The 25,162-nt window shown below is 40.8% G+C and overlaps 1 protein-coding gene across 5 annotated transcripts in view; it reads right to left on the reverse strand.

Annotated features, from left to right (window-relative positions):
- TTC17 (tetratricopeptide repeat domain 17) overlaps positions 1-25,162 on the reverse strand; it is a 126,458-nt gene that overhangs the window by 39,533 nt on the left and 61,763 nt on the right. For 4 of the 5 annotated variants that reach the window (XM_025266200.3, XM_025266204.3, XM_006067223.4 and 1 more), the window contains 2 exons: positions 11,221-11,391; positions 469-728 (listed from right to left, as the gene is read on the reverse strand). In XM_025266200.3, coding sequence (XP_025121985.3) covers positions 469-728; positions 11,221-11,391 — 431 coding nt within the window. The remainder of the gene's footprint in view (positions 1-468; positions 729-11,220; positions 11,392-25,162) is intronic. The other variant, XM_025266201.3, reaches the window with a different exon arrangement.

The raw sequence follows: 25,162 nt of genomic DNA on the forward strand, positions 1-25,162 counted from the left end.
GGCTGTGAGTATTGGTGGCTTTAAGAATAACCAGTCCTAACACAACATTGTAAAGCAATTATCCTCCAATTAAAAAACAAAAACAACAACCAGTCCTGTGCAAGAGTTAAGTTCTTTCCTTCAGTTTAATTCTTAAAGGTCTAGATGAAAAATGTTTAGTGAAATAAACAAAATAACCTAGCCTTAAAGGATACAGAGGAAACTAAAACTTAAGATGTTTGAACTGGGCTGTTCCAAGCCTGTAGGCTTTGAGCGTGGTTTCACACCCATTTCCTCTAAAAGTCAACAATACCTAAGGCACATGAAATGCTTCCAGCAGTACAATTCTCACGTGAAGGCTGACTAGGGCACAGAGTCGAGTGCCACACACCCAACAGATTACACTTGGCAAATTAGGAGCACTGCCCCCTACCCACTCTCAAGGACCTGGGCTACAAATTGGTAAGGACTGAGTTGGCAAACTCATACCCATTCTGTCGCTTCATCATCTTCACTTCTGCAGTCTCCATAGCAAGAACTTCTGGCTACTCCATCCTGGGGGCCTTTCTTCAGTACTCGTATGCCCTGCAAGTCCAGACGCCGTCCCTTCATCTCCAGTGCTCCTCCAAAGCCTTCCAGGGGCCATGCCTGTTGAAATTCATCCACCAAGGCCAATATCTCTTCTGACATTTTTGTTTCATCTGAATTCTCCATCTCATCAGAACCATTGCTTTCCTCAACCACTGTACCTGAAATTCAAGTGCAAGCATGTTATTTAAAGTTACTTAGTCATTCAAGTACTTGAATGACTCCAACCTTGCTTTCTGAGAAAAGTTTCGGCTCTGTTTAGAGGCACTTCTGTAGTCCATCTTCATAAAAATACCATTCAAATCTTCAGAATTCATAATATATCATTTTTCTCATCCAGATTTTACAAAAAACTGGATTGAGAACAGTGGCAGAAGCTAGATGGTAGGCAGTTATAGATAGATTGTCACTACTGAGCATGAAGATGGCTATTTTATGTGTATTTTGGGGGAGGAGGGAAAGACCAACTTGCTCTAGATATAAGGCATAGATGGTAAAGATGAAGTTTATTATGATATATTATTTAATATATAGGATTCTTCAAGCTTTATTCAAATGGCATATGAAATATAGTTGTTAAGACCATACAGACTAATTACCTTAACTGAACAATGATTTGTTTAGTGGAAAATTATCCTAATTCCACATGAAGGCTTTCATTTTCACTAATGGCTAATATAAGATATAACAGTTTGCTAGTATAATTTCCCCCTAAAATGGCTATCAGGATATTTATTATATTGCTAATGTTTCTTATGTAAAGACTCCCACGGATGTTTTTCAGTGCAATGGCCTAGTGAAAATTCTCTCTCCTGAGCAGTCAGTATGTTTCCATTATTATACACTGTAGGTTACACAACCTTACAAGCTCCCCTCTATGCCTAACTAGAAAGAAAGCTTAGGGCAAAATTAGTCTGAGTTTCTTTACAGAATGCTTTCCTTTAAAAAGAAAAATTCTTTACTACTTAACTTTTGCAATTTTGAATAAATGGCTGAATCTTACACTGTGTTCTGTGACAGTTCTTTCTACTCCTTCTAAAAAGTATACAGGGTACAGAAACAAATAAAATGGAATGCTTCCTTCTATGATATGTGTCCAATGGACAACCTGAGAGCTTGGGGTTGATGGCTCACAAATTGATAGTCTATGTTATGCCAGTACCCCAATAATCTTCAATTGGTAATCTGGCTTTTCAGTAATTTAGAACATGGCCTTCATAAGGCCAAGGTCAGGAATCTCGTAACGGTTATCAATAGACCTATAACCACAGTGAGTAACCCGTCTCAGAACTGCAGTTTCAGCCTCTGAGAAGGCTGAGAAAGCAGGCTGATTCCCATTACTAAAAACAACTTAAAGCTCTGAGCCCTTCTCACAGAAGGTCTGCGGTGTCACTCTCAGCTTTCCAATGGCATCCCTGTCTCCCATTCCACTTTCTGGAATAGAAAGTGGGAAGGTGGGCAGGGCTGTTGCCAAGCCGAGGAGACCACTAGAAATCTCTGTCATTTCTTTCTTTGAAAAGCTATACGGCTCTTCCATTTGTTAACAAGTGACTACAAAATCTATTGCTGTCCTTTCAAGTAACTTTAAGGTTTCCGAGCCAATATGATAGTTTCTGTTGCTTAATATTATCATTAACATTCTGAAACAAGCATAAAGTCAAACGAGTTGGCAAAGTCTTTTCCTTTAGGATATTTAGATAAGAATGGTTACTTGCCAAAATTCTGCAGTCAGTAGTATAAATGTGGGGTTGACCAAGAGTTCTAAATTTAGTTTCTACCTTGTTTGCTCCTATATTCCAAATGTCCACAACTGTTCCTGGCAGAGCAGGCGCAAATAGCTACAGAAACAATTAAGGGGAACTCAGGAATCATTTGTTCTGTGGGTTCCTTGGGGATCAGCTGTTCCTGCTTTTGCCTTGTCCTGCTGGAAATTTGTTGTGTGGTCAAGTACTGCCCACCTAGATGACAGGCAAGCAATGGAAAGGCAGGCATCACGTGTTTAGCATAGCGTCTGATACGCTACATGAGTCACAAACTTCTCAGTACCTAAGCCAGGAAAGCAGCAGAAAAGGACTGCTATAGGGATTCCAACAGGAACTTAATTAGAATTGCCCGGGAGCTGACTTGTAGCAACAGCGTTGTCTCCAAGTCTTCCTCATGTTATTTTAGCTTCCTCTCCTTCCTTCTCTGGCTACCATGGGATTCCCTGCACCTGGTCCTGGGACAGAAAAGAACTTCTGATAGATTAGGCCATGACCAAGAATACAGGTTTAAAGAAAAGTGGCTTTTGGTCAAAGGAAGACAGCACATAACTAATTCCCCAGTGCACAGTTGGAGCTGCAAATGGACGCTGTATATGGAAGCCTTATTTCCATTCAAAAACTACTACTATTTAGAAAGCATTCATGTTGTTTAGTTGCAAAAAGTTCTGTAAGCCCAGGTCTCAAAGATTAATACTTCCCTATGCCCTTAACATATGGTAATATATATCATTAAAAAGTTCCTAGGGAAAAGGCCGTTCACTGATGGAAATCAGTATTCAACTGAGAACTGGTCGCAGGCTGCTGCTGCTGGCAGCCACTCGGACTTTCAAAGCTGCTGGGGCTGGGGAGACAGCAGTTCCTAAAGAACAACACTAGATAAAGGTGAGAAATGGGGAGATCATTAAGGTGCTACGCCTTAGGAAAAACAGGCCGATCTATTTAGGCCCTACTGCATGCCTGTCTCTCTGCTATATATTTGGGAGCAAAAAGAATCTGATCCTAAGGAATTAAATATAATCAATTTGGAGACATAAAACTATAAACAACAAGAGAGCAATTTAAGTATTTTTTCCTAAAGGAAAAACATAATTGAATATAGTCACGAAATGCTTTTTTCAGGAAAGTAGACTACCTGAGGCAGGATTTAAACAGAACAGAAGTCCAAGGAGGGCACTCCCAGAGTGCTGACACTAAAAAAGCAGGTATGTATATACCCACTTACACACACACAGAAACGGCTGTAAGGAAGTATTTCCAAATTAACTAGAACAAAAAGTTCATATAGAGTACATCAGCAAAGAAGATACTCAGGGCAGCGGGTGACACTGAGTGCCTGGGAAAGTCTGGACTAAGATTCATTGTAAAGGGAGCCTCTAGTTTGTTAAGCAAAGAATAACAAGGTGACAGCCACAACAATTACAAAGGTCAGATTAGTAAATCAGTTGGTGTCTTAGGAACTAGGGAGTGGAGGACAGAAGGAAGACAGAGGACAGACAGGTGTTTCAACAATCTCTGTAAGTGGCACATAAGAGAAACCGACTTAGGCTGGGGATAAAGGGGAAATCTTTAAAAGGGAAGGGAAAGAGCTATGGGGAAATTTCAGTGAAGAAAAATTAACAGAATTTGGTAATTATGTGGCTATAATGGGAAATAGAATAAATCCAGAAATGACTTCCGGAGAAGGCAATGGCACCCCACTCCAGTGTTCTTGCCTGGAGAATCCCAGGGACGGGGGAGCCTGCTGGGCTGCCGTCTATGGGGTCGCACAGAGTCGGACACGACTGAAGCGAGTTTGCAGCAGAGATGATGTCAAGATTTTAAAGTCTGATGTGAAACAGGGAGCATTTTACTACACTATGTGAAGTTTTAGAATCTGTGAATGTGTGAATGTAATGCTATTTGCAAAATCAATGCCATAGGGACAGGACAACAGGATAGTGTTGGGATTTGAGGCGCTTATTTATTACTTCATTTAAACATTTGTTGTTACGTGCTTAACAATGTGCTGAGGACTCAGAATATAACAACCCATGGAGCTATGGTCTGGGCCAGAAGGATGGACACATCTCCAGACACTGTCCAATAAGCAGCTACAAATACAGAATTCAGGCAGAAAGAAGTCTGGACGACTGAGGGATCTCGGCAGGTTGAGCAAACTCCGGGAGACAGTGAAGCACAGGGAAGCCTGGTGTGCTGCAATCCATGGGGTCACAAGGAGTCAGACACGATTTAGCGACTGAACAACAAGACGAAAAAAGTAACTGTTAGGCTTGCTGCTTGTGGGCCAGATGCTGTGATGTAAACCAGAAACAGAGAGACGGAGACCCTTGTTTTTTCTTTGTCTTCAACACGTACCATTTTCAAACTGGAAAAAGGAGAATACATGTTGTGAAGTGAAGAGATTGTGAGCACCCACAGTGAGGCTCACCCACAGAAAAGTTCACGCTTTTCTCACTTGGATGAATTATATCTCAGGGTACTGGGAAAACTCACAGCTGAGTCTGAGCCCTGTGAGGTAATCTGGCCAGGATCACAGGGACAGGAGGAGTGCTGAGAAACAGAGAGAAGCACATGTAGTTCTGATTCTAAGAAGGAGGAAAAAAAAAAAGCCCACTATAATTTTGCAACGTTGCAGACACAACTGGAAGTCTGGAAACTCACGGTCTGGGCACCACCGTGGAAGGGACTCTCAAAGTGGAGCACATTCACAGAGAAGGGCCTTGGTGAAACTCCCTAAAACCATGTTAGGCGGGGGAGGACTGAAAACATCAAGGTGATCCTGTAGCAGGAAGAGCAGCTGATATACCGCATACACACATGATCAGACTTTGAAAACATTTTGCTACGAAGATTTAAAAAGATTCCAGAGTGAGTACCTCAAGGATAGTGAAGGGACTAAAAACTATCTTGCCTGGAAAATCCCATGGACGGAGGAGCCTGGAAGGCTGCAGTCCATGGGGTCACTAAGAGTTGGACACGACCGAGTGACTTCACTTTCACTTTTCACTTTCATGCATTGGAGGAGGAAATGGCAACCCACTCCAGTGTTCTTGCCTGGAGAATCCCAGGGATGGGGGAGCCTGCTGGGCTGTCGTCTATGGGGTCGCACAGAGTCAGACACGACTGAAATGACTTAGCAGCAGCAGCAGCAGAAGGAAATGAGGACATTTAGCTAAAGGGAGCAGAAACGTGGGGTGGGGGCTGGTAGACAGGAACAATAACCATCTTCAAACATCTCAGAAAGCACGACATTAGAGAGAGACAGACTGTTAGTCTCAGAGGGCAGACCTAGGGATGAGAAGCCGTATTTTAGCTCTGTATTAGGAAAGACCTATGAATGATCAGAAATGGAATGGATCACCCAGGGAGAGACCGAGCTGCCCATGCCTGGAGCAGAAGCAGAAGAAAGAGAATGCCAGGAACACTACTGAGAGGGAGAGGAGCATCAGAAGGTGATTAAAAGAAGGTGACTGTGTTTGATAAGCAGTGTTAATAATCTTGGAAGAAAGTTTCCAGGAAGAGTTTTAGGGAGCAGAAGCTGAAAAGACAAATGCAAAATGAAACAGATTGAAAATAAACAGAGGTAAAGATCACATATTCAAAAAGATGACCAGCAAGACAAAGTCCTTCCTTCAAAGTTTGGATCAAAACATGTCCAGAAAGTCTTATGTGATTAATATCCATAGGTTTTACTGTAAGACTGTGGCTTCTAAAGGCAAGCAGGCACATTCTACCTTTCAGAATATGTTCCTCTGTCTCACAAAATAGAAAGTACACTCTGGAATTAGACAAAGTTGGTTTCAAACTAGGACTCCACCACCATAGGACCTTGGGCAATTCTGTGTTGAGTTTGTGTCTTCTCTGCACAACATGGATGGATTGGAGGGCATTAGGCTTAGTGAGATACGTCAGACAGAAAAGGCAAATACTGTATGGTATCACTTGTATGTGGAATTCAAAATGTATAACTAGTGAATATAACAACAAAAAAGACTCACAGATATAGAGAACAAACTAGACGTTACCTGTGGGGAGAGGGAAGGAAGGAGGGGCAATATAGGAGCAGGGGATTAAAAGGTACAAACTATTAGTTGTTATGCTGTTTAGTCACTAAATTGTGTTGATTTTTTTGTGACCCCATGGACCGTAGTCCGCCAGGCTCCTCTGTCCATGGGATTCTCCAGGCAAGAATACTGGAGTTGGTTGCTGTTTAGTTCTCCAGGGGATCTTCCCAACTCAGGGATTGAACCCACGTCTCCTGTACTGGACTACTGAGCCACAGGTATAAAATAAGCTACAAAGATACACTGTGCAATATGGAGAATGTAACTGGTATTTTATAACAACTACAAATGGAGGAAAACCTTTAAAAATTGTGAATCACTATATAATACATCTGTAACATGATATTGTACAGTAACTATACTTCAATTTAAAAAAAGGCAGTGATCTCTTCTGTGAAGTCAGAAGATAAAGCTGTGGACTTCAGATTTAATGCATAAAACAACAGCATAAAATTTCAAACTAGTAATCAGAAAGCACAAAGGCTTAAGACTATGATAGGGAGGGAAATGATTCACTTCTGAGAAGAAAACAATAGTGAGTATTCATTCGCACAAGTGGTCCCCTTCCTTCTTTTAGCTGGGTTAGGATAGTAAAAAGAAGAGAATTCAGAGAAGACAATCTAGAAAAGCAAGCAGGGAATTGTTTCTGTTAATAACTCTTGCGCAAATACGTCAGGGCCCCCTTTCCTGATGTTGACACTGAGCAGATACTGTACGTACTTGTGAGGACTTTGGCTCACAACCAGCCTCTAAGTCAGGAAGCAGCAGAAACACAGGAATACCTATGTTTCCAGAAATGAACATTTCCTGAGTTCAATGTGTGTATGAGTACCTGGTACAAATGTTTCCCCTGAAGTTATTTCCTTTAAATACTCATGAGCACTCTGAAGCTTGCTTTTCCCCCTCCTCCCTCTTCTGGTTTATTTTTAAATTAATGAGATAAGGAAGGCTCAGCAAGATTAAGTAACTTGCCCAAGATTTAACAGCTAGTAGGTGGCAGACATGGTAACAAAATCTCTGACTACAAAACCTACAGATAAGGTTACCGGGGGAGGGGTTCAGGACTAGATACTGAGGTATTAAAGCAATGGTTTTGCAAAGGTTAATCAGTGACACACTTTTCATCAATCCTTAGCAAAATGAGAAACAAAAAAGAACATACACAGGGCTTCCCTGCGTCCAGTGGTTAGGACTTTACACGCCCACTGCAGGGGCACAGGTTTGAGCCCTGGTCGGAAAACTAAGATCCCACATACCGTTTGGTATGGTTAGATAAAAAAAAGAATCAATAAAAAAATAATAACGAAAAAAGAAAATATATCTAAAGTTATAGTACATATACACACACACTTATGTCCAGATACACATTTGTTGGTGTAAAGCTGCCAACTGTCCATTTTTGAGGAAGACTATCTTTATTCTAACATGGTCTTTGTACTTCTTTGACAGTAAAATGTTTTTATATACATATATAAAATAATGGTAACAGCAAATGCTAGTTTTCCTCAAAAATGACCTTACAAATTAAAAAATAAAGTTCTAATCTATCAACCCCCTCTGTCTGAGAACCACAGGCAAATGACGCAGGTATGAAGGCAGAAGGGCCAAGGATGAGTTTTAGTTATACACCACCTACTAAAGATGTGAGGCAAGGTACCTAACTTCTCTGAGTCTCAGTTTTCTCAACCAGAAGATGAGCTAATAATATCTATTTCACAAAGTTAATACATAACATATAACACTTTGTAAATTATAAAGTATCACAAAAAGGTAGTAACTATCATAATAATTTATGGTTACTGGAGAGGGCTTAACTATTTGTATTTATTTCCCTCCAAAAACAGAGTTTTAAAAAAACTTTTAACGTCTATGCTTGACTTTTACTATACCACACTATTTAAATTAAAATATAGAATCTTTCTCCTAACCACACTATAGGAAGCTTACTGGTATAAACGTGGTAACTTATACCATGACTGTGGTCCCTGTGGACTTGTCAGTATCTAGAGAAAAGAAGAATGTACTCCCTGAATTCAGACATGGTTTTTTAAAAAAACAAAAAACGTTAGTATCTAAGAGTAAAACTAGTTAAGACTCATCACCATACTATAATTACACCCTAAAAACCTAAAAACACCCTATAACACCCTAAAAACACCCTATAAAAACACACCCTAAGAGACAGTGTGCAGAGCGCTAAAGGGACCTGGCAACAGGGCAACCGTGCAGTGTCCCAAGTATGGGGGATGGAATGGACTATGGGGGAAACATGGAACTAAAGAAACTTCAATACTAGGTTACCTGCCTCAAGCAATGACGTATTCAGAAGGTGAAGGGTCACACAGTAAGCTTCTGGCTGGGTTTTTTCTGAACTGTCCTAGGGAAAGATTCTAATTTGGTAGTCATGAGTATCACAGTCATTAAGGAGGCATATTGGAATAGTGTCAGTTTCTGTAAGCTGAAAAAAACACCCCTTGATCACTACTCAGTTTTATTTTTGTTGATTCTGAGTTTATCAAACAATCTCAGTTCATGTGGTTGTGTGAGTACCTGATGCCAGAGAGACATGAGGCTCCTGGGCACCAGAGAGGTGTAGCCCCACTGTGAATGAACACAGTGGCCATCTGGTTTAAGTCAGTCTCTTCTGAGTAGGTAAATGGGAAATTAAGTTCCTTAAAGCCCACGATTCCTGGTAGAAGAGATGAAACTAATTTTCTAAACCTACAGAAGTGAAGGTCGCAACATCCCCCTTTGAGGTCTAGCTTGCTTCTTTCTCTTAGACACCGTTTTTTCATATATAATATACCACTTAGAAGGAAACATAAGATTTTGTAATTGCTAGCTATGTTCATCCAATCTATGCAGGAAGGCAAAGGCCACACTTCACTTCTCTAACAAACATTTACTGTACACAGGAATATACAGTTACATAGGACACAATATATAAGAAGCCCGTTGTTTGATGGAACATAAGTCATACAAGCATTTAACACTACATAAAATGTGTCTTGACAAAAAGTAGGAACAAGACAGCAAACGAAGCAACTGAACTCTTGGCGACCTTTGTGAAAGCTGCACAGAGAAGACAACATTCGAGCTGAACTTGGAGATGCACAGGGGCTGTCTATAAACAGCAGTGTGTAGAGGGGCCCTTCCCAGCCTCTGCAAAGGAATGGGGGCTCAAAGCAGCATGGCCTGTGAGGGAGATAGGGAAAGGTTTGCATTCCCCATGGTATAGAGCACCAGTAGACAGTACAGTTGGAGACAGAATCAAGGGCCAAACTGCCTCATATCCCACATTAAGACATTTGGATTCTTCCTATAGGTAACAGGTGGGCTTCTCTGGTGGCTCCGATGGTAAAGAATCTGCCTGCAATGTGGGAGACCTGGCTTCGAACCCTGGGTTGGGAAGATACTCTGGAGAAGGGAACGGCTATCCACTCCAATGTCCTTGCATTCCATGGACAGAGGAGCCTGGCAGGCTACAGGCCATGGGGTCGCAAAGAGTCAGACACGACTGAGCGACTGCACAGAATTATAGATAACAGAGAACCACAGAACATTTTAAGCATAGGCAACTTACCAGATCAGGTCTGATTTTAGAAACCACTCCTTGGACACAAGAAATTGGTAACAGGTTATTTCTGCTTTTTAAATTGTATACCAATTATATGTATTCTCTCTCCCTCACATACACACATACCCACCCACCTCTCTCACTCTCTCCACACATGACTGAAGTAAAGGACTAGATATAGTGGGGGCCGATCATGAAGCTACTGTTAACAGCCCAGACACAAATGAAGAGAGTCATAACGCAGACAGTGACAGAAGGAACAGATAGAGAGACGGGAAGTTTACCAGGTCTTAGGGATTGACTGGATGTAGTGGTGACCGGGTAAGCTGTGCCATTCACAGGAAGCAGGAATACAGCAATCAGAAGCAGTTCAGGAAATAGGACAAAATGAGGACAAGTTCAATTTTAGATCTGTTACATGTGAAGTGCCTGTGGTACATCCAGATAGAACACTAAAAAGACAGAAGTAAGATCTGGGGTCACAGAGAGTGTCTTGGCTGAAAGTACGGATTTAGAGACACTGGTGTACTCCAATGCATCTCAAAGGCCAAGAGATAACAAAGAGGGGACTAAGAAAAGAAGACCAAGGTTAAGATCCTGGGTAAAAAAAAAAAAATACAGGACAAAGTAAAGAATAAGTGAATGAAATTGAAAAAAGATATTGTGAGGACAGGAAGAGAACCAAGATCAAGTGATATCCCAGAAGCATAGAGGAAAAGGAAGGAGCTCCCACTGGGGAGCTGTGCAGAGTTCCAAAGGCAGTGAAGAGGTTAGGGTAGGATGAATGAAGTCACTGATTTTGGTAATTATAAACAGACTGATACATCTTAAGAACTTTTCAGCACAGCACAGCTCAAAATGTGATCATAAAATGGAATTTTAAAAGAGGGCCTGCTAAGTATGCCCATTATTTCAAATCTTTAAATTTTACTGGGTTAGTGTAAATACAATGTGCTTTCTTTTTTCGATGATTTACTCAATAGACTAATGACATTAAGAAGACCGGTACATAAATCAAATTGGGTCAGTAAACGAAGATGCTGAGGTGGAGAGAAAAGAAGTATGAAGAGCAATTTCACATTATAGCTTGTCTTCTGCCTCCCAATCTGGGGTCACCCTCATGATTCTACAGTGTAGTAAGTGACTGTTAAAGAAACAAATGTTTGAGAGGAAAGAAAAGCCTAAGTTAAGCTCCAAGCTTGAGAGTTGATTCTACCCCAGGAACAGAGCTCAGGTCAAAGCAACTTACTTTCAAGCCTAAGGACATCTGAGTCCCTCCCTGAATCCTCAACAGACAGCACAGGGTCCTCCTCTGTCCCTGCCTCAGAGGGCTCTTCTTCAGCAGCATCCAGTGACTGTGACTTGTCAAAATACTTCTGTTTGTCATGGCTGTTGTCCAGGGTTTTCGCATGACAATTACCTCAATGACAAGAGACACAGACAGAGCACATTAGAAACCTCTCTTGTGTAGTCCCACAGCTCAAGGTCCCCAAGTATCAGGAAGAGCAAAAAGGTGACCGTTGCGTTTTTCTTCAGCAGGAGAAAAGTGCCCTTTTTAAAGCCAGGTCATAGCTGTGATTCACGATTTTGCACTTAAGTTCAAGTTTCACCTGTTAGGCTACTGTAAGTATTTGGGGGAAAAGCTCTAAGGACAAAGTCCCAAGATCTCCTTCCATTCTTAATGAATGATTGTGAAACACTTCTCTGAAAGTCAGAAACATCATAAAAAAAAAAAAAGTGGTTTTCCTTCTATGTGCCTTTCGAAGGTGAGAAATGACAGATGAGTATCTGAACAAGTCTGGAGATAGATGAATTATAGCAGAAGAGTATACCATTCTTGCATTATAGCTTAAAGTGAAAGACTAAAAGGTAAAGGATTAGAAATTAAAAACCAAGGACCTGGAGGGGGATAGTGGTGGCAGAGAAGCCATATCTGTGACTGTCAGATCACACAGGTGCCTATTTTTCTTTTGGAAAACAAATTTTGATCATGTGTCAAAGTGTCAGTCGCTTAGTCGTGTGTCTGACTCTTTGCAACCCCATGGACTGTAGCCCGCCAGGCTCCTCTGTCCATGGGGATTCTCCAGGCAAGAATACTGGAGTGGGTTGCCATTTCCTTCTCCAGGGGATCATCCGACCCAGGGAGTGAACCTGGTCTTCTGCCTTGCAGGTGGATTCTTTACTGTATGAACCACAAGGGAAGCATGTGTGTGTTGGCTCAGTTGTGACTGACTTTTTGCAGTCCCACGGACTGCAGCCCGCTAGGCTCTTCTGCCCATGGCGGGGAATTTCAGGCAAGACTACTAGAGTGGGGTTGCTATTTCCTACTCCAAGGGATCTTCGGGTTCTTTACCACTGGCACCACCTGGGAAGCCCAGTAACAATTTATCTAAGCATTAAATGTCATATTTGAATGTACTCATAGCACTGGGTGATACTAGGTTGTACAAAAGTAACTGTGGTTTTGCACTGCTGAACTCTGCCAGTTGGTATTACAATACATTCTTAAATAAATGTATTTATTCATCATTTTTATATGAATTTCTCACTTTATGTTTTTTTTGGCTAATGACTTACTAGTTACTGCTTATTTTATATTTATTTTAGACTACAGAAATGTTAGACAAAAAAGCAAATTCAACCGGTTTTTTCATTCAAGTTCAAAATGGGTCGTAAAGCAGCAAAGACAACTCACAACATCAACAATGCACTTGGCTCAGGAACTGCTAACAAACGTACAGCGCAGTGGTGGTTCAACAAGTTTTGTAAAGGAGATGGGAGCCCTGAAGATGAGGAACGTGGTGACTGGCCACTGGAAGCTGACGACGACCAACCGAAGGCAATCACTGAAGCTGATTCTCTTAGAACTATATGAGGAGCTGAGGAACTCAACGTCAACCATTCCACAGTCATTCGGCATTTGAACTATACGAGAAGGAGCTGAGGAACTCAACGTCAACCATTCCACAGTCATTCGGCATTTGAACTATACGAGAAGGAGCTGAGGAACTCAACGTCAACCATTCCACAGTCATTCGGCATTTGAAGCAAATTGGAAAGGTGAAAAGCTAGATAAATGGGTGCCTCATGATCTGACTGAAAATCAAAAAAATCATAGTTTTGAAGTGCTGTCTTCTCTTATTCTATCCAACAGTGAACCAACAATTTCTCAATCGGATTGTGACATGTGATGAAAAGTGGATTTTATGACTGCTCTAACCAGTGAGTAGCGATGAACAGCTCACTGGTTGGACAGAGAAGACGTTCCAAAGCACTTCCCAAAGCCAAACTTGCACTAAAAAGTGATGGTCACTGTTTGGTGGTCTGCTGCCCATCTGATCTAACATAGCTTTCTGAATCTTGGTGAAACCATTACATCTGAGAAGTATGCTCAGCAAATCGATGAGATGCATGGAAAACTGCAACGCCTGCAGCTGGTACTGGTCAAAAGAATGGGCCCGATCTTTGTCACAACAATGCCCAGCTGCGCGCTGCAAAACCAGTGCTTCAAAGGCTGAGTGAACTGGCCTCATCTGCCGTATTTACCTGACCTCTAGCCAGCCAACTACCACTTCCAAGTATCTCAACAACTTTTTGCAGGGAAAACGCTTCCACAACCAGCAGGAGGCAGAAAATGCTTTCCAAGAGTTTGTCAAATCCCAAAGCACAGATTTTTATGCTACAGGAATAAACAAACTTGTTTCTCATTGGCAAAAATGTGTTGATTGTAATGGTTTCTATTTTGATTAGTAAAGATGTGTTTGCGCCTAGTTGTAACGATTTAAAATTCATGGCCTGAAACCACAATTACTTCTGTACCAACCCAATACTTTCTGACATGTATAGTAAGCATGACCTCTTGATACCATTTTGCCCAGGAGTCAAAGAGCTTTGACCTTATTAGAGAACCATGTGTTAATAGAGATACAGAGCCACTATTTAGCTCCACTTGATAGTCATTCTCTGGGGAGAGGAATGTATTACCAGATGCTGTGTCTTTGGTGGAGATCTGGCTGGCTGAACAGGTCTCCTCATGTTCCATGTGCGTTGTTGCAGAAGATGCATATTCAGTAGAAGCCTACATCCTATTACAGGACACTTCTCTGAATAAGAGTGTGTAAGTAACTTTTCTCCTTTATCGGAACATCCAAACATGTTCTAAAAGCTTTTTTTTTTTTCCTTTTAAAAGAGAATGTTGCCTCAAAGAGATGTATGTACCCAATCAAGTGTCTTTGTAGCAATGGGAATACAGGAAGTCTTTCTGGATCTGATGACTCCCCTTCAGATTCTGTAATTTCAGAAAGTGCTACTCAGTCATTTCCCTCATTGTACCAAAAACACATAAAGGACTCAAAGCCTTTCCCAACTTACTAGTTTAGAGAGAGCGGGGAACTGCATACTTTGGGAGTCACTTTCCATTTCCCAATTCTACACTATCATACATATGAGGTTATTTTCAACAAGGTTACGCCAGAAACTGAAGACTCTCTGTCTCAAGAGAGCTTTAGCTCTCAAGAAATTTAACAAGCAACCTGGGGAGACACTAAAGAAAGACAACAAACACTAATGAACTGGTCTACTGTGCCCAGCAGGTGCTTCCGAGAATGAGCTTTGAGTGGGGAGATCTTGAATTGTGAAGAATACGTAGGACTTAAAAACACAACTTTAAAAAGGGGCAATTACAAGGAAGGGCACCAGTATTTCTTCAGTACTTTTGCATTTTTTCCCCCACTTATGCCTCAAAAACACCCTATGAAATATTAATTTTACAGACAAACTGATTCTCCATGAGATTAAGTAACTTGTCTGAGGTCAAATATAACTAAGTGGTAGATCTGGGATATGAATCAGTTCTATTTTACTACAAAGCTTCTTGGCTTCCCCCCAGTCAATACTACCTCTTTAAGTTAAAAAAAAAAAAAAAAAAAAAAGTCAAGAAGTTGGCATTCTAGGTAGGGAGGAATAATGTGCTGAGCAAAGCAACAGGAATAGGGATTCTCATTTGTGATTGGGAGGCCATGAGAAGTACAATTTGACAGAGATGGAAAGGGTGGAGTGTATGTGGGCCCTGGAGGGCTACCAGGAAAGAAACCATAAAGAGCAATGGTAGCTGCTTTCTTTCTCCAGATTCTCCTGAGAGGCCAGAGGTTGCAGAGTTGCCTCCACTTCTGTCTTCCCCACTGAGCCCTTGTAGGTAAATGTGGGAAACCAAGCACATGAGCATTAAAATAAAACAAAGCAATGACAACAAGTCCATACACCCAACTGTCTGAACTTTACTATGAAGAATAGAATGTCTCTTAGAAGCAATTTTTAATTAGGATATAAATAAGCATGACTATTAAAGCAGAGAGCAAAGAAAATAATGACAATGATACTGATAATTTAAAACATACACTGTTCCTAGTGAATGTTCTCTGTCTTTAACTTTGGTGAATTTGCCTCTAAAGCATTATTCACCTTGACACAAGCCGGGTAAAGCAAAAGGACAGACCATTTAACTCTGGAACCCGGTGAAATCCTAGCTGTGTTTCCTGCAGTTGATTTTGTCCTCCAACCTTTGCATCTCTTATTTTTCTCTCCCACCCTCTATTATAAAAATTTAATTGGTTTCATCTTTTTAAATGTCTGCAATATTTAAAAATGCTTTATAGGTCATTTATAAGATATGATATGCATAAGATCCTGAAGCTAAAATTAGTCCTTCTGCATGACCTTAAAGCAGACACCCTCTTGAAGCAAGCCTCGTGAATTCTAAGAATGTCCTGCCCTCCAACTCAGGAAATCGGGGCCAGCACCTCTGAGGGAGAGGGTATAAAAGGGGATCAGGGAGAAATAGGGGAATTAAGGGAATAAGTAGTTTATTTTAAGCTATTTCTTGGAAGTAGGCAAAATCAAAATGATCAAGTAAAAATTACATGTTTTCAAATTAGAACTGTTGATATGAATTTTCTTAGGTTGATGGTTAAAACCAGACTGGTTTAGTATTCTGGTGTGATTTCCATGATTAACTAGTCTAATCACACAAAGTCATATTGCCTAATTCTTGAATGACTCCTTCCAGTTGCCGGAGGCAGAACTGAGGAACTTCAGAAAAAATAAATGTATCTATTCTTTGGACTATAGTACAGGTCTACTCCAGCTAAAGAGGAACTGAAAACAGTTGCCTATATAAGAAAAATATTGCTTGTCTTCTCAGCAAAGGTAGAGATAATGTTCTCATTAAAGAAATAGGAAATGTCGAAGAAGGAAAAATGGAAAGATACCTAAAAAGTAACAAGTATCTTCTGTGCATATGGCTATTATTTCTTGCTGATGCAAAAATGAGGAGATTCTGTGGCTTAGACTAACCTTGATAGGCTTTTTTTTGTGGGGGGGGACTTCATGATTTAAATGAAATGCTCTATATAACAAGGTCCCAGATGAAAATGGAAACACTGTCCTCTGCTTAATGTTCTGTATTTGCTTGCAAAGAATTTAGCACCCGATTCAAATCCTGGCAGTCTGGTTTTTCTTAGAATTAAGAGAGGATATGCAGGAGATATAAGAGATGAGGGTTCGATTCCTGGGTAGGGAAGATTCCCTGGAGGGCATGGAAACTCACTCCAGTACTCTTGCCTGGAGAATCCCAGGGACAGAGGAGCCTGGCAGGTTTTAGTCCATAGGGTTGCAAAAAGTTGGACATGACTGAAGCAACTTAGCATACACACAAGCAAGAGAGGATAAGGCAATAGCAACTTAGCATTCAGAAAACTAAGATCATGTCATGTGGTCCCATTATTTCATGGCAAATAGATGGGGAAGCAATGGAAACAGTGAGAGACTTTATTTTTTTGGGCTCCAAAATCACTGCAGATGGTGACTGCAGCCATGAAGTTAGAAGATGCTTGCTCCTTGGAAGAAAAGTTATGACCAACCTAGAAAGCATATTAAAAAGCAGAGACATTACTTTGTCAACAAAGGTCCATCCAGTCAAAGCTACGGTTTCTCCAGTAGTCATGTATGGATGTGAGAGTTGGACTATAAAGAAAGTTGAGCGTTGAAGATTTGATGCTTTTGAACTGTGGTGTTGGAGAAGACTCTGGAGAGTCCCTTGGACTGCAAGCAGATCCAACCAGTCCATCCTAAAGGAGATCAGTCCTGAATATTCATTGGAAGGACTGATGCTGAAGCTGAAACTCCAATACTTTGGCCACCTGATGCAAAGAACTGACTCATTTGAAGAGACCCTGATGGTGGGAAAGACTTAAGGCGGGAGGAGAAGGGGATGACAGAGGACGAGATGGTTGGATGGCATCACTGACTCAATGGACATGAGTTTGAGTAAACTCCGGGAGTTGATGATGGACAGGGAGGCCTGGCGTGCTGCAGTCTGTGGGGTCGCAAAGAGTCGGACATGGCTGAGCAACTGAACTGAACTGACTGAACTAAGCATGAAACTTCAAAGTATTTCTGGTTCTGGAAAAACTATGAGATCTTAAACTTATCAACATCCTTTTTTTGCAGTTAAGAGTACTGCCTGTATAAATTGGGTTATTAATATTAACCTCCCCTACAAGGGTATGCTGGAAAACGACTAAATATTTAATACACCATGTCTAAGCCTAAGTCTCCTGAGGGAGAAAGGCACAATTTATTCTGTGGCTAAACAGATTTTCAGAGTAAACTAAGTTCTCGGGAACTCCTATCATGACTAGGGTTAAAGAAATCTCCTATTTTCTCTTGTTAATTCTGTTTACAAAGGTCTTAGGAGATTATTTTTCAACTGGAGTTGGGAAACCACCTACTTATTAAAAAGAATTCTTCTCTTTTGAATCTCATAAGTTGGTAAAGAGAATCCTGGGTGGATTAGGAATCCTTTAGGGTTCCTTAGGGTTTGTTATAATAAAGAAATGCTACAAAACTGAGGCATCAAAATTTTGTAAGAGCAAGTAACTAATTTTCTATTTATTTCTCTAGTTAAGAAATCTATCTTTTAGGAAAAATGGTAAGATACATTGTGAAGTGGACAAAAGTGTATCTTTGAGTTAATCACCATTGCTAAGCAAGATTATTATTTTTTAAATTAAATTTTATTGGAGTACAGTTCCTTTACAAAGATTACTTTAAAATACCACTAGGAAAATTTCACTGTGGGCGGCATGTGGGGCTTGGGACCACACTGAGCACAGGTAATAATGAAGAAGAAGCCTTACTGCAAACGGATTCCTTTATGATTTCTACCTCAAAGTCTTATAGACCTTGTTCTAAAAAGAAGCATTCCATGGTATTAACACAAATCCTGCCTAGATACAGCCTTACCATATGAACTTGGGCAAATCGACTCTCTGCATCTAGGTTCTTTACCTGAAATAGGTAAGCTACTGTCCAATAGTAAGAGGAGTCTGAGTAAACACCACTGCTGAAACCACAGTGAACATAAGCACACAGAACTCCTTGAATTTAAGTGACCCTGAGACAAGAGAATCTGCCTCGCCTCCTCTACCCTGGGCTGTCCTCCGCTTAGAAACATGAGAGAAAGCATTTCAACAGCCGCAATGGCTCAGACTTGTTCTCATTCAGCAGTTCAGTTCCTGCTGAATGAGATTCTTACAGGAGGTTTAAAAGTAATGGCTATGTACTGGCTGACCTTAACTGCCAGAGAGAAAACAGATCATATTAAAGACTTGAAATCAGCAACCTCAGGATTATATAGGCATTCCCTCATGGTGAGGTGAATGAGTCAGAAGTGAGTTTAAAAAAGAAAAACTAGCAAAGAAAAGTATGTGACCTCAAAATGAAATGAGAGCAGGGGTGGGGAGATAAGAGAGAAATTCTTTTCTACTATATATTCTAGAGTTAAATTCTCTCCTGGGGAACACTGTTCACACATGGTGGGGGAATCTGATTTGTACTGGTTTGTATAGACGTATACGCCCTGCCTCCTTTTAGAGGACAAGAAGGAGAATGAGCTATAAATCTGGTCTCCTTGTCCTGCCATGTGGCATTCCCTAAGTGGCTAAAGTGTAGGGTGCAAAGTCAGCACCAGCTGAGACACAGACACCATGACACGCAGGCTGTGAAAGAAACGACTCCAGTGATGGAATCTAAGCTCTCCAGTGCTGTAACTTCCTCCAGAAATGGGAAAGATTAGGTTAGATCCCTAAACAAGGGAATTTAAACATTAAGTTTACTAGGAAAGATTTCCCCACGCAGCAACTACATAAAAAAGTTAACTGTCATAGGTGCCATTATTACTATTAAATTTAAAAGTCTGTTTTACTTCAGCCTAAGGAAATGGGTTTTGAGCCCGAATGTTGGGCAAACAAATCCAATAGATTTCTCACACTTACCGATTTATCTATGAATGTTAGTTTTTCAAGGAGGGTCAACAAGGACATTTGTTTGTAATTTTCATTAAAAACAGTGCAGACGGGAGGTAGGAAACACAGGCTACCTATTAGATGTGTCAGCTTCTAGTGGACAGGTGAGACCGTGTAATTCCTTTCCTCTGCCCCCTCCCATGGCGTGGGAGCTGCAGGCCTTAACAGATCTATATATGTATGGCAGGAAGTGCTCTGTGCATACAGCTCATTACCGTCTATTACCAGGTATTCTCAGTAGCTCAAACTTGGAATGCCATTAGATAATTTGCCATATGAGCACATTCTCAGGGCTAAACACTGGGAGGAGGGTGTGCAATGCATGGACCAGCATACGGAGATGAAAAAAGGAATGGTCCCTGCCCTCAAGGAGTGAGGAAAGTCCTGTAGGAGACCTCTGTCTTGTACACAAATAACTGTAACGGCAAGTCAAGGAGCTGAAGGAGAGACACAGGTGGGATGACTGCTCATGCACTGCTTATGATTAAGGGATCAGGTAAGGCGTGTGGCAGAAGTGGGCCTTGAAGGATGGGCAAGATTAGAATTTTTATTTAGGGAGGGAAGGAGGGCACGAAGGAGAGTTATGGGGGAAAACTACTGAGAACGACACAAGCAAACACATGGAACCAGGAAAGCAGGGTGTATGCGGTAGAGAAAGCAGGCTGTCTACAACAGCATCATCGTGTGTCATGTGTTATGGTTTGGTACAATTTCCACTGATGCTCTAAAGGAGAGAATGATATTAAAGTCTCTGTGTTGTCAGTGAGCTTAAATTAAGCACCCCTATTTGAGTCAACCACAGACTCTTGTAGTAAGTTGGCTTCATTCAATTCTTAATGCCTAGAATAAGCCTATGCACAGAGGGCAGGGATGAGGGAACAGGGGAGGGCTTAGGAAACTTCTTAGCTACTCACAACCTTTGTGGTTGATATTTATCTCTCTTTTCTCATGCTGAAAGTGTTTATAGTCACCTGCTGGTGTCAAGGAAAAAAATCTAGTAAAAAAAATCAACATCTTAACTCTGGTCCTCTTCCTCATATGGAGGCACAGAGATAGGCAAAATGGGAAAGGGACCTACCATTAGAAGCCCTTGTTGCTTCCATATGGCCAGTGTACTGTAAATCAAGTGTAAAGCATTAGAAAAATAAATGATAATGTTTCCTTTTGCTTTATGTCACCAAACGAAATTGGCCTGGAGGCATTTACCTCAGTTGCCACTCTGCACATAATAACATACTTTCCAGGACTTTGCTCGTTCCCAATTTTTAACATTTATGGTTTTTAGGCAGTGTACAGTGAGAGATGGTGACTTGTTTGGTTAAGTTTTCCTATAGTTGTATTTCATGTCATCAAGGGAAATTGGCTATATTATCACAGGTGTATCAGGAATCAGAAGACTTGATTAACACCACACTCCCTGTCAGCTGCTACTACTCTTTCTCCTAAAATGTGATATGCTTTCTTTTTTTAAAAAAATATTCATCACTTTGGATATTTGTGATCTCACTGGATTATTAAGTAATGCCTGACAGCTAAAGCAGCTTAAACTGCTTTGAGAGTGGCAAATTTTGAATGTCAAATTTAGATTTGTTGTTATAAAAATCAACTAAGTGAGAAGAGAAATCCAAAGCTGTGTTATTTTCAACAGCTAAGAATTCTGATTTAAATTTCTCTTGTATTTTAAATAGCATAATTAAATAAACTTTGATGGTTAAGAAAAAGTAACAGATTACTGAGATTTTCTTGGTCAAAGAACACAAAAGTTTAGTATGAAACAAATTCAACTACTGGTAATAACTAACAATGAAAGAAAAAAAGGGAGGAAAAACCCAAACCAGCACATATATGACCACACACATGTACATGCCAGGTTTCCTCAGTCATGAGTATTTTAAATCTCACCAGTGCTCTTTTCTAGTGATTATCAGGCCCAACTACTGTATTTCCATTAGGCCATGGAACCGAGTTAAAAAAAAAAAATCATTCAATGATTATATTTGTAAAGGGGTTTAAGTATGTGGTACTCACTGTTTTAAACAAGAACTCCAAAACTGGTGAAAAGTGAAAGTCGCTCAGTCGTGTCCGACTCTTTGCGACCCCATGGAATAGTCCATGGAATTCTCCAGGCCAGAATACTGGAGTGGGTAGCCTTTTCCTTCTCAAGGGGATCTTCCCAACCCAGGGACTGAACCCAGGTCTCCCACACTGTGGGCGGATTCTTTACCAGCTGAGCCACCAGAGTAATTCATTTCAACTAGTTGGTTCACAATGTACAGAAAGAATTTTCTGAGGTATAGGTCACTAAAAAAAAAAAAAGCCCTCTCTAACGTAGCGTGGATTTGTAGTATATGTGAGAGAGGGAGAGGGAGAGAAAGTTCTGCCAACTAGAATAATTTTTTGAATAGGGAAGAGTCATGCAAATGCTTGCTATATGAGATAGCAAAGCTTAACGTCACAAACTGAAATATCCCCCAAAACATCAGCTATCATGAACGGATACTGAAGATATAGAAAGAAAGATAGCATCCAATGAACTTGCCTAACTTCCTTCACACAAAGTATTCATAACAAAATGTTAGCCCCCTTCAGCTCCTATCAGGAGACATGTACCACTGCAGTGACAAACCACATTAAACGCATCTTGTTCAGTGATTAACGAGGGCTGGATAAAACAGACCCCACCTTGCTCATCCATTTTTCTTGCTGGTGTGTACCATCACTGTGACCTCAGTGATGTGAGTGTTGGAAAAAGTTCCTGATGCAGAATGGAGCCTAAACACAAAGGGTGATGTCTCAGTAGAACTTTCCAATCCTATTGGCAGAGAAGCGATCATAAAATATGATGAACAATGCCTTCCAGTGGGTTATTTCCACACTACATACACATCAGAAAGGAGGAAGACTTAATTTACATGACCTAGACTTAATTTAAAAGACACTTACTCCTTGGAAGGAAAGTTATGACCAACCTAGATAGCATATTCAAAAGCAGAGACATTACTTTGCCAACAAAGGTCCGTCTAGTCAAGGCTGTGGTTTTTCCTGTGGTCATGTATGGATGTGAGAGTTGGACTGTGAAGAAGGCTGAGTGCCGAAGAATTGATGCTTTTGAACTGTGGTGTTGGAGAAGACTCTTGAGAGTCCCTTGGACTGCAAGGAGATCCAACTAGTCCATTCTAAAGGAGATCAGTCCTGGGTGTTCTTTGGAAGGAATGATGCTAAAGCTGAAACTCCAGTATTTTGGCCACCCCATGCGAAGAGTTGACTCATTGGAAGACTCTGATGCTGGGAGGGATTGGGGGCAGGAGGAGAAGGGGACGACAGAGGATGAGATGGCTGGATGGCATCACTGACTGGATGGACATGAGTCTGAGTGAACTCCGGGAGTTGGTGATGGACAGGGAGGCCTGGCGTGCTGCGATTCATGGGGTTGCAAAGAGTTGGACACGACTGAGCGACTGAACTGAACTGGAGACTTAATTTACAAACTCAAAAATATAACTCACTTTCTTTTGGACATGCAAAGAAACATGGCAAACACTGGCAAAGACCATTCGCACACATGAAGTTGTTACTAACTCTGTAACTCAGAGAGATTATCTTAATAAATTTGCAACTTCTTAAAGAAAAGCATTCTATAACTGAATGACAAGCTGCAGTGTGAAGCTGACTTCAAAAAGTGCGACTGCAGTGTCTCATGTAACCATATAGTTGCTGCTCTCGTTCTCAGTCCTCTTAGAGCAACACAGCCAAGCTGCAGTGACTCAGTTCCAACAGTTCCAGAAACAGAGAATAAAACCACTTGCCCAGTGTTTATTACATACAGGGGCTTAGAATACCCTCCTGACAAATGCCTTACTTCTTCACGAGCCTGCCAAAGTTTTAAATTTTTTTCACCTACTTTCTTATGTTTCCATAACAAGTGAAGTTTTAAAAAAGTCTTTCTTCAGTTCAGTTCAGTCACTCAGTCGTGTCCAACTCTTTGCGACCCCATGGACTGCAGCATGCCAGGTTTCCCTGTCCATCACCAACTCCTGGAGTTTATCCAAACGCATGTCCATTGAGTTGGTGATGCCATCCAACCATCTCATCCTCTGTCATCCCCTTCTCCTCCCGCCTTCAATCTTTCCCAGCATCAGGGTCTTTTCAAATGAGTCAGCGCTTGACATCAGGTGGCCAAAGTATTGGAGTTTCAGCTTCAGCATCAGTCCTTCCAATGAACACTCAGGATTGATTTCCTTTAGGATGGACTGGTTGGATCTGCTTGCAGTCCAAGGGACTCTCAAGAGTCTTCTCCAACACCACAGTTCAAAAGCATCAATTCTTTGGTGCTCAGCTTTCTTTATAGTCCAATTCTCACATCCATACATGACTACTAGAAAAACCACAGCCTTGACTAGACGGACCTTTGTTGGCAAAGTAATGCCTCTGTTTTTTAATATGCTGTCTAGGTTGGTCATAACTTTTCTTCCAAGGAGTAATGTCTTTTTATTTCATGGCTGCAGTCACCACTACTATTTACATGCTATCTAAAGAATGATTCTTGGCATCATTAACTACTTGCTTTAAAGTTATTTTAGTTACACAGTGACAGGATGAAACACAAGTTATATAGTTTAGAATCATGCCATTAACTCCAAATTAATCCAACTGTATACAGAACATTCACTTTAATATTTCTATTATCCTAGAATTTATTGTTTTAGTATAGATATCTTGCTATTGTACAGAAAAAACTTTTGATAAACTGAGGTCACCAACTGATTTTCTAAACTGTTAAACCCAGAGCTTTTCACACTATTCACTCATCCATTACTGTTGCAATTTTTCCATAGGTATCAGTACCTTTATTTATGCAATGTTTTTCTTTAAATGGACTCATTGTTTAATCTTACAATAATTTATGTTAAAAGGGAAAATAAATATCACTTTTCAAGAATGACAGGTTTGATGTGCTGGTTATATAATTCTTCCAATGCCAATCAGAATAAGTCACGAATACTAAAATTAAAAAATGTTACTCAATACCACCTAATAGCTTGTGCACTTCTGGTGCTATCTGTATTTTAGGAGCCAATACAAAGCATACTGTTAATTTCCTTTTCCTTCTCAAACCCTCTGTTCCTCTGACCTTCAAGACCTAGCTCCCTCTTGGTTCTCCCAGGCCCCTCTCTTGACTCACTCTTTCCCTGGCTCTGCTCCTTAAATGTTAGTATTTTCTAAGACTCTATTCTTGTACTTTTCTTCTCACCATGAACCTTCTGATGGAACCAGTGGCATCTTGGAATGAACACGTCTACCACTGAACTTATTTTCCAGCCCTACATCAATGCATGGATAATTTCTTTTCCACATTCCTCCTCTTAATGACACTGACAACTATCCAGTTAGCAGAATTAGAAACCTCTAAAGTCAATTCACATTTTTAGTCTAGTGTTTTCAGCCCTTCCTCTCTCAATGTTATCTCCAATTTCCTCTGCCCCTCTTCATACTCATCTGACAACTGGCCTCTTATTCCACTGAGAAATAATCAGAAGTCTCACTATACCGACATCTCTACCTACACGCTGTACCTTCTCCTATCTAAGGACCCCCTCTACGCTACCTTTGTGCCTTGGGTCCCATCCCCTTCTGTTTATTCAAGAGCTTTGCTTTTATAATTTTTTCTGCATCTTCAATAACTTCCTTTTTACTGGATCACTCCTATAGGAACACAATGCAGTACCTCTTATTTTTAGAACAATAAAACCCAAACCAAATATCTTTGAGCCCACATCCCCGTCCAGCAACCACCCCGTTTTTCTGCTCCTCACCATAGCAAAACTTCTT

Source organism: Bubalus bubalis, chromosome 16 (assembly GCF_019923935.1).
Source record: "Bubalus bubalis isolate 160015118507 breed Murrah chromosome 16, NDDB_SH_1, whole genome shotgun sequence".
Classification (NCBI taxonomy): domain Eukaryota; kingdom Metazoa; phylum Chordata; class Mammalia; order Artiodactyla; family Bovidae; genus Bubalus; species Bubalus bubalis.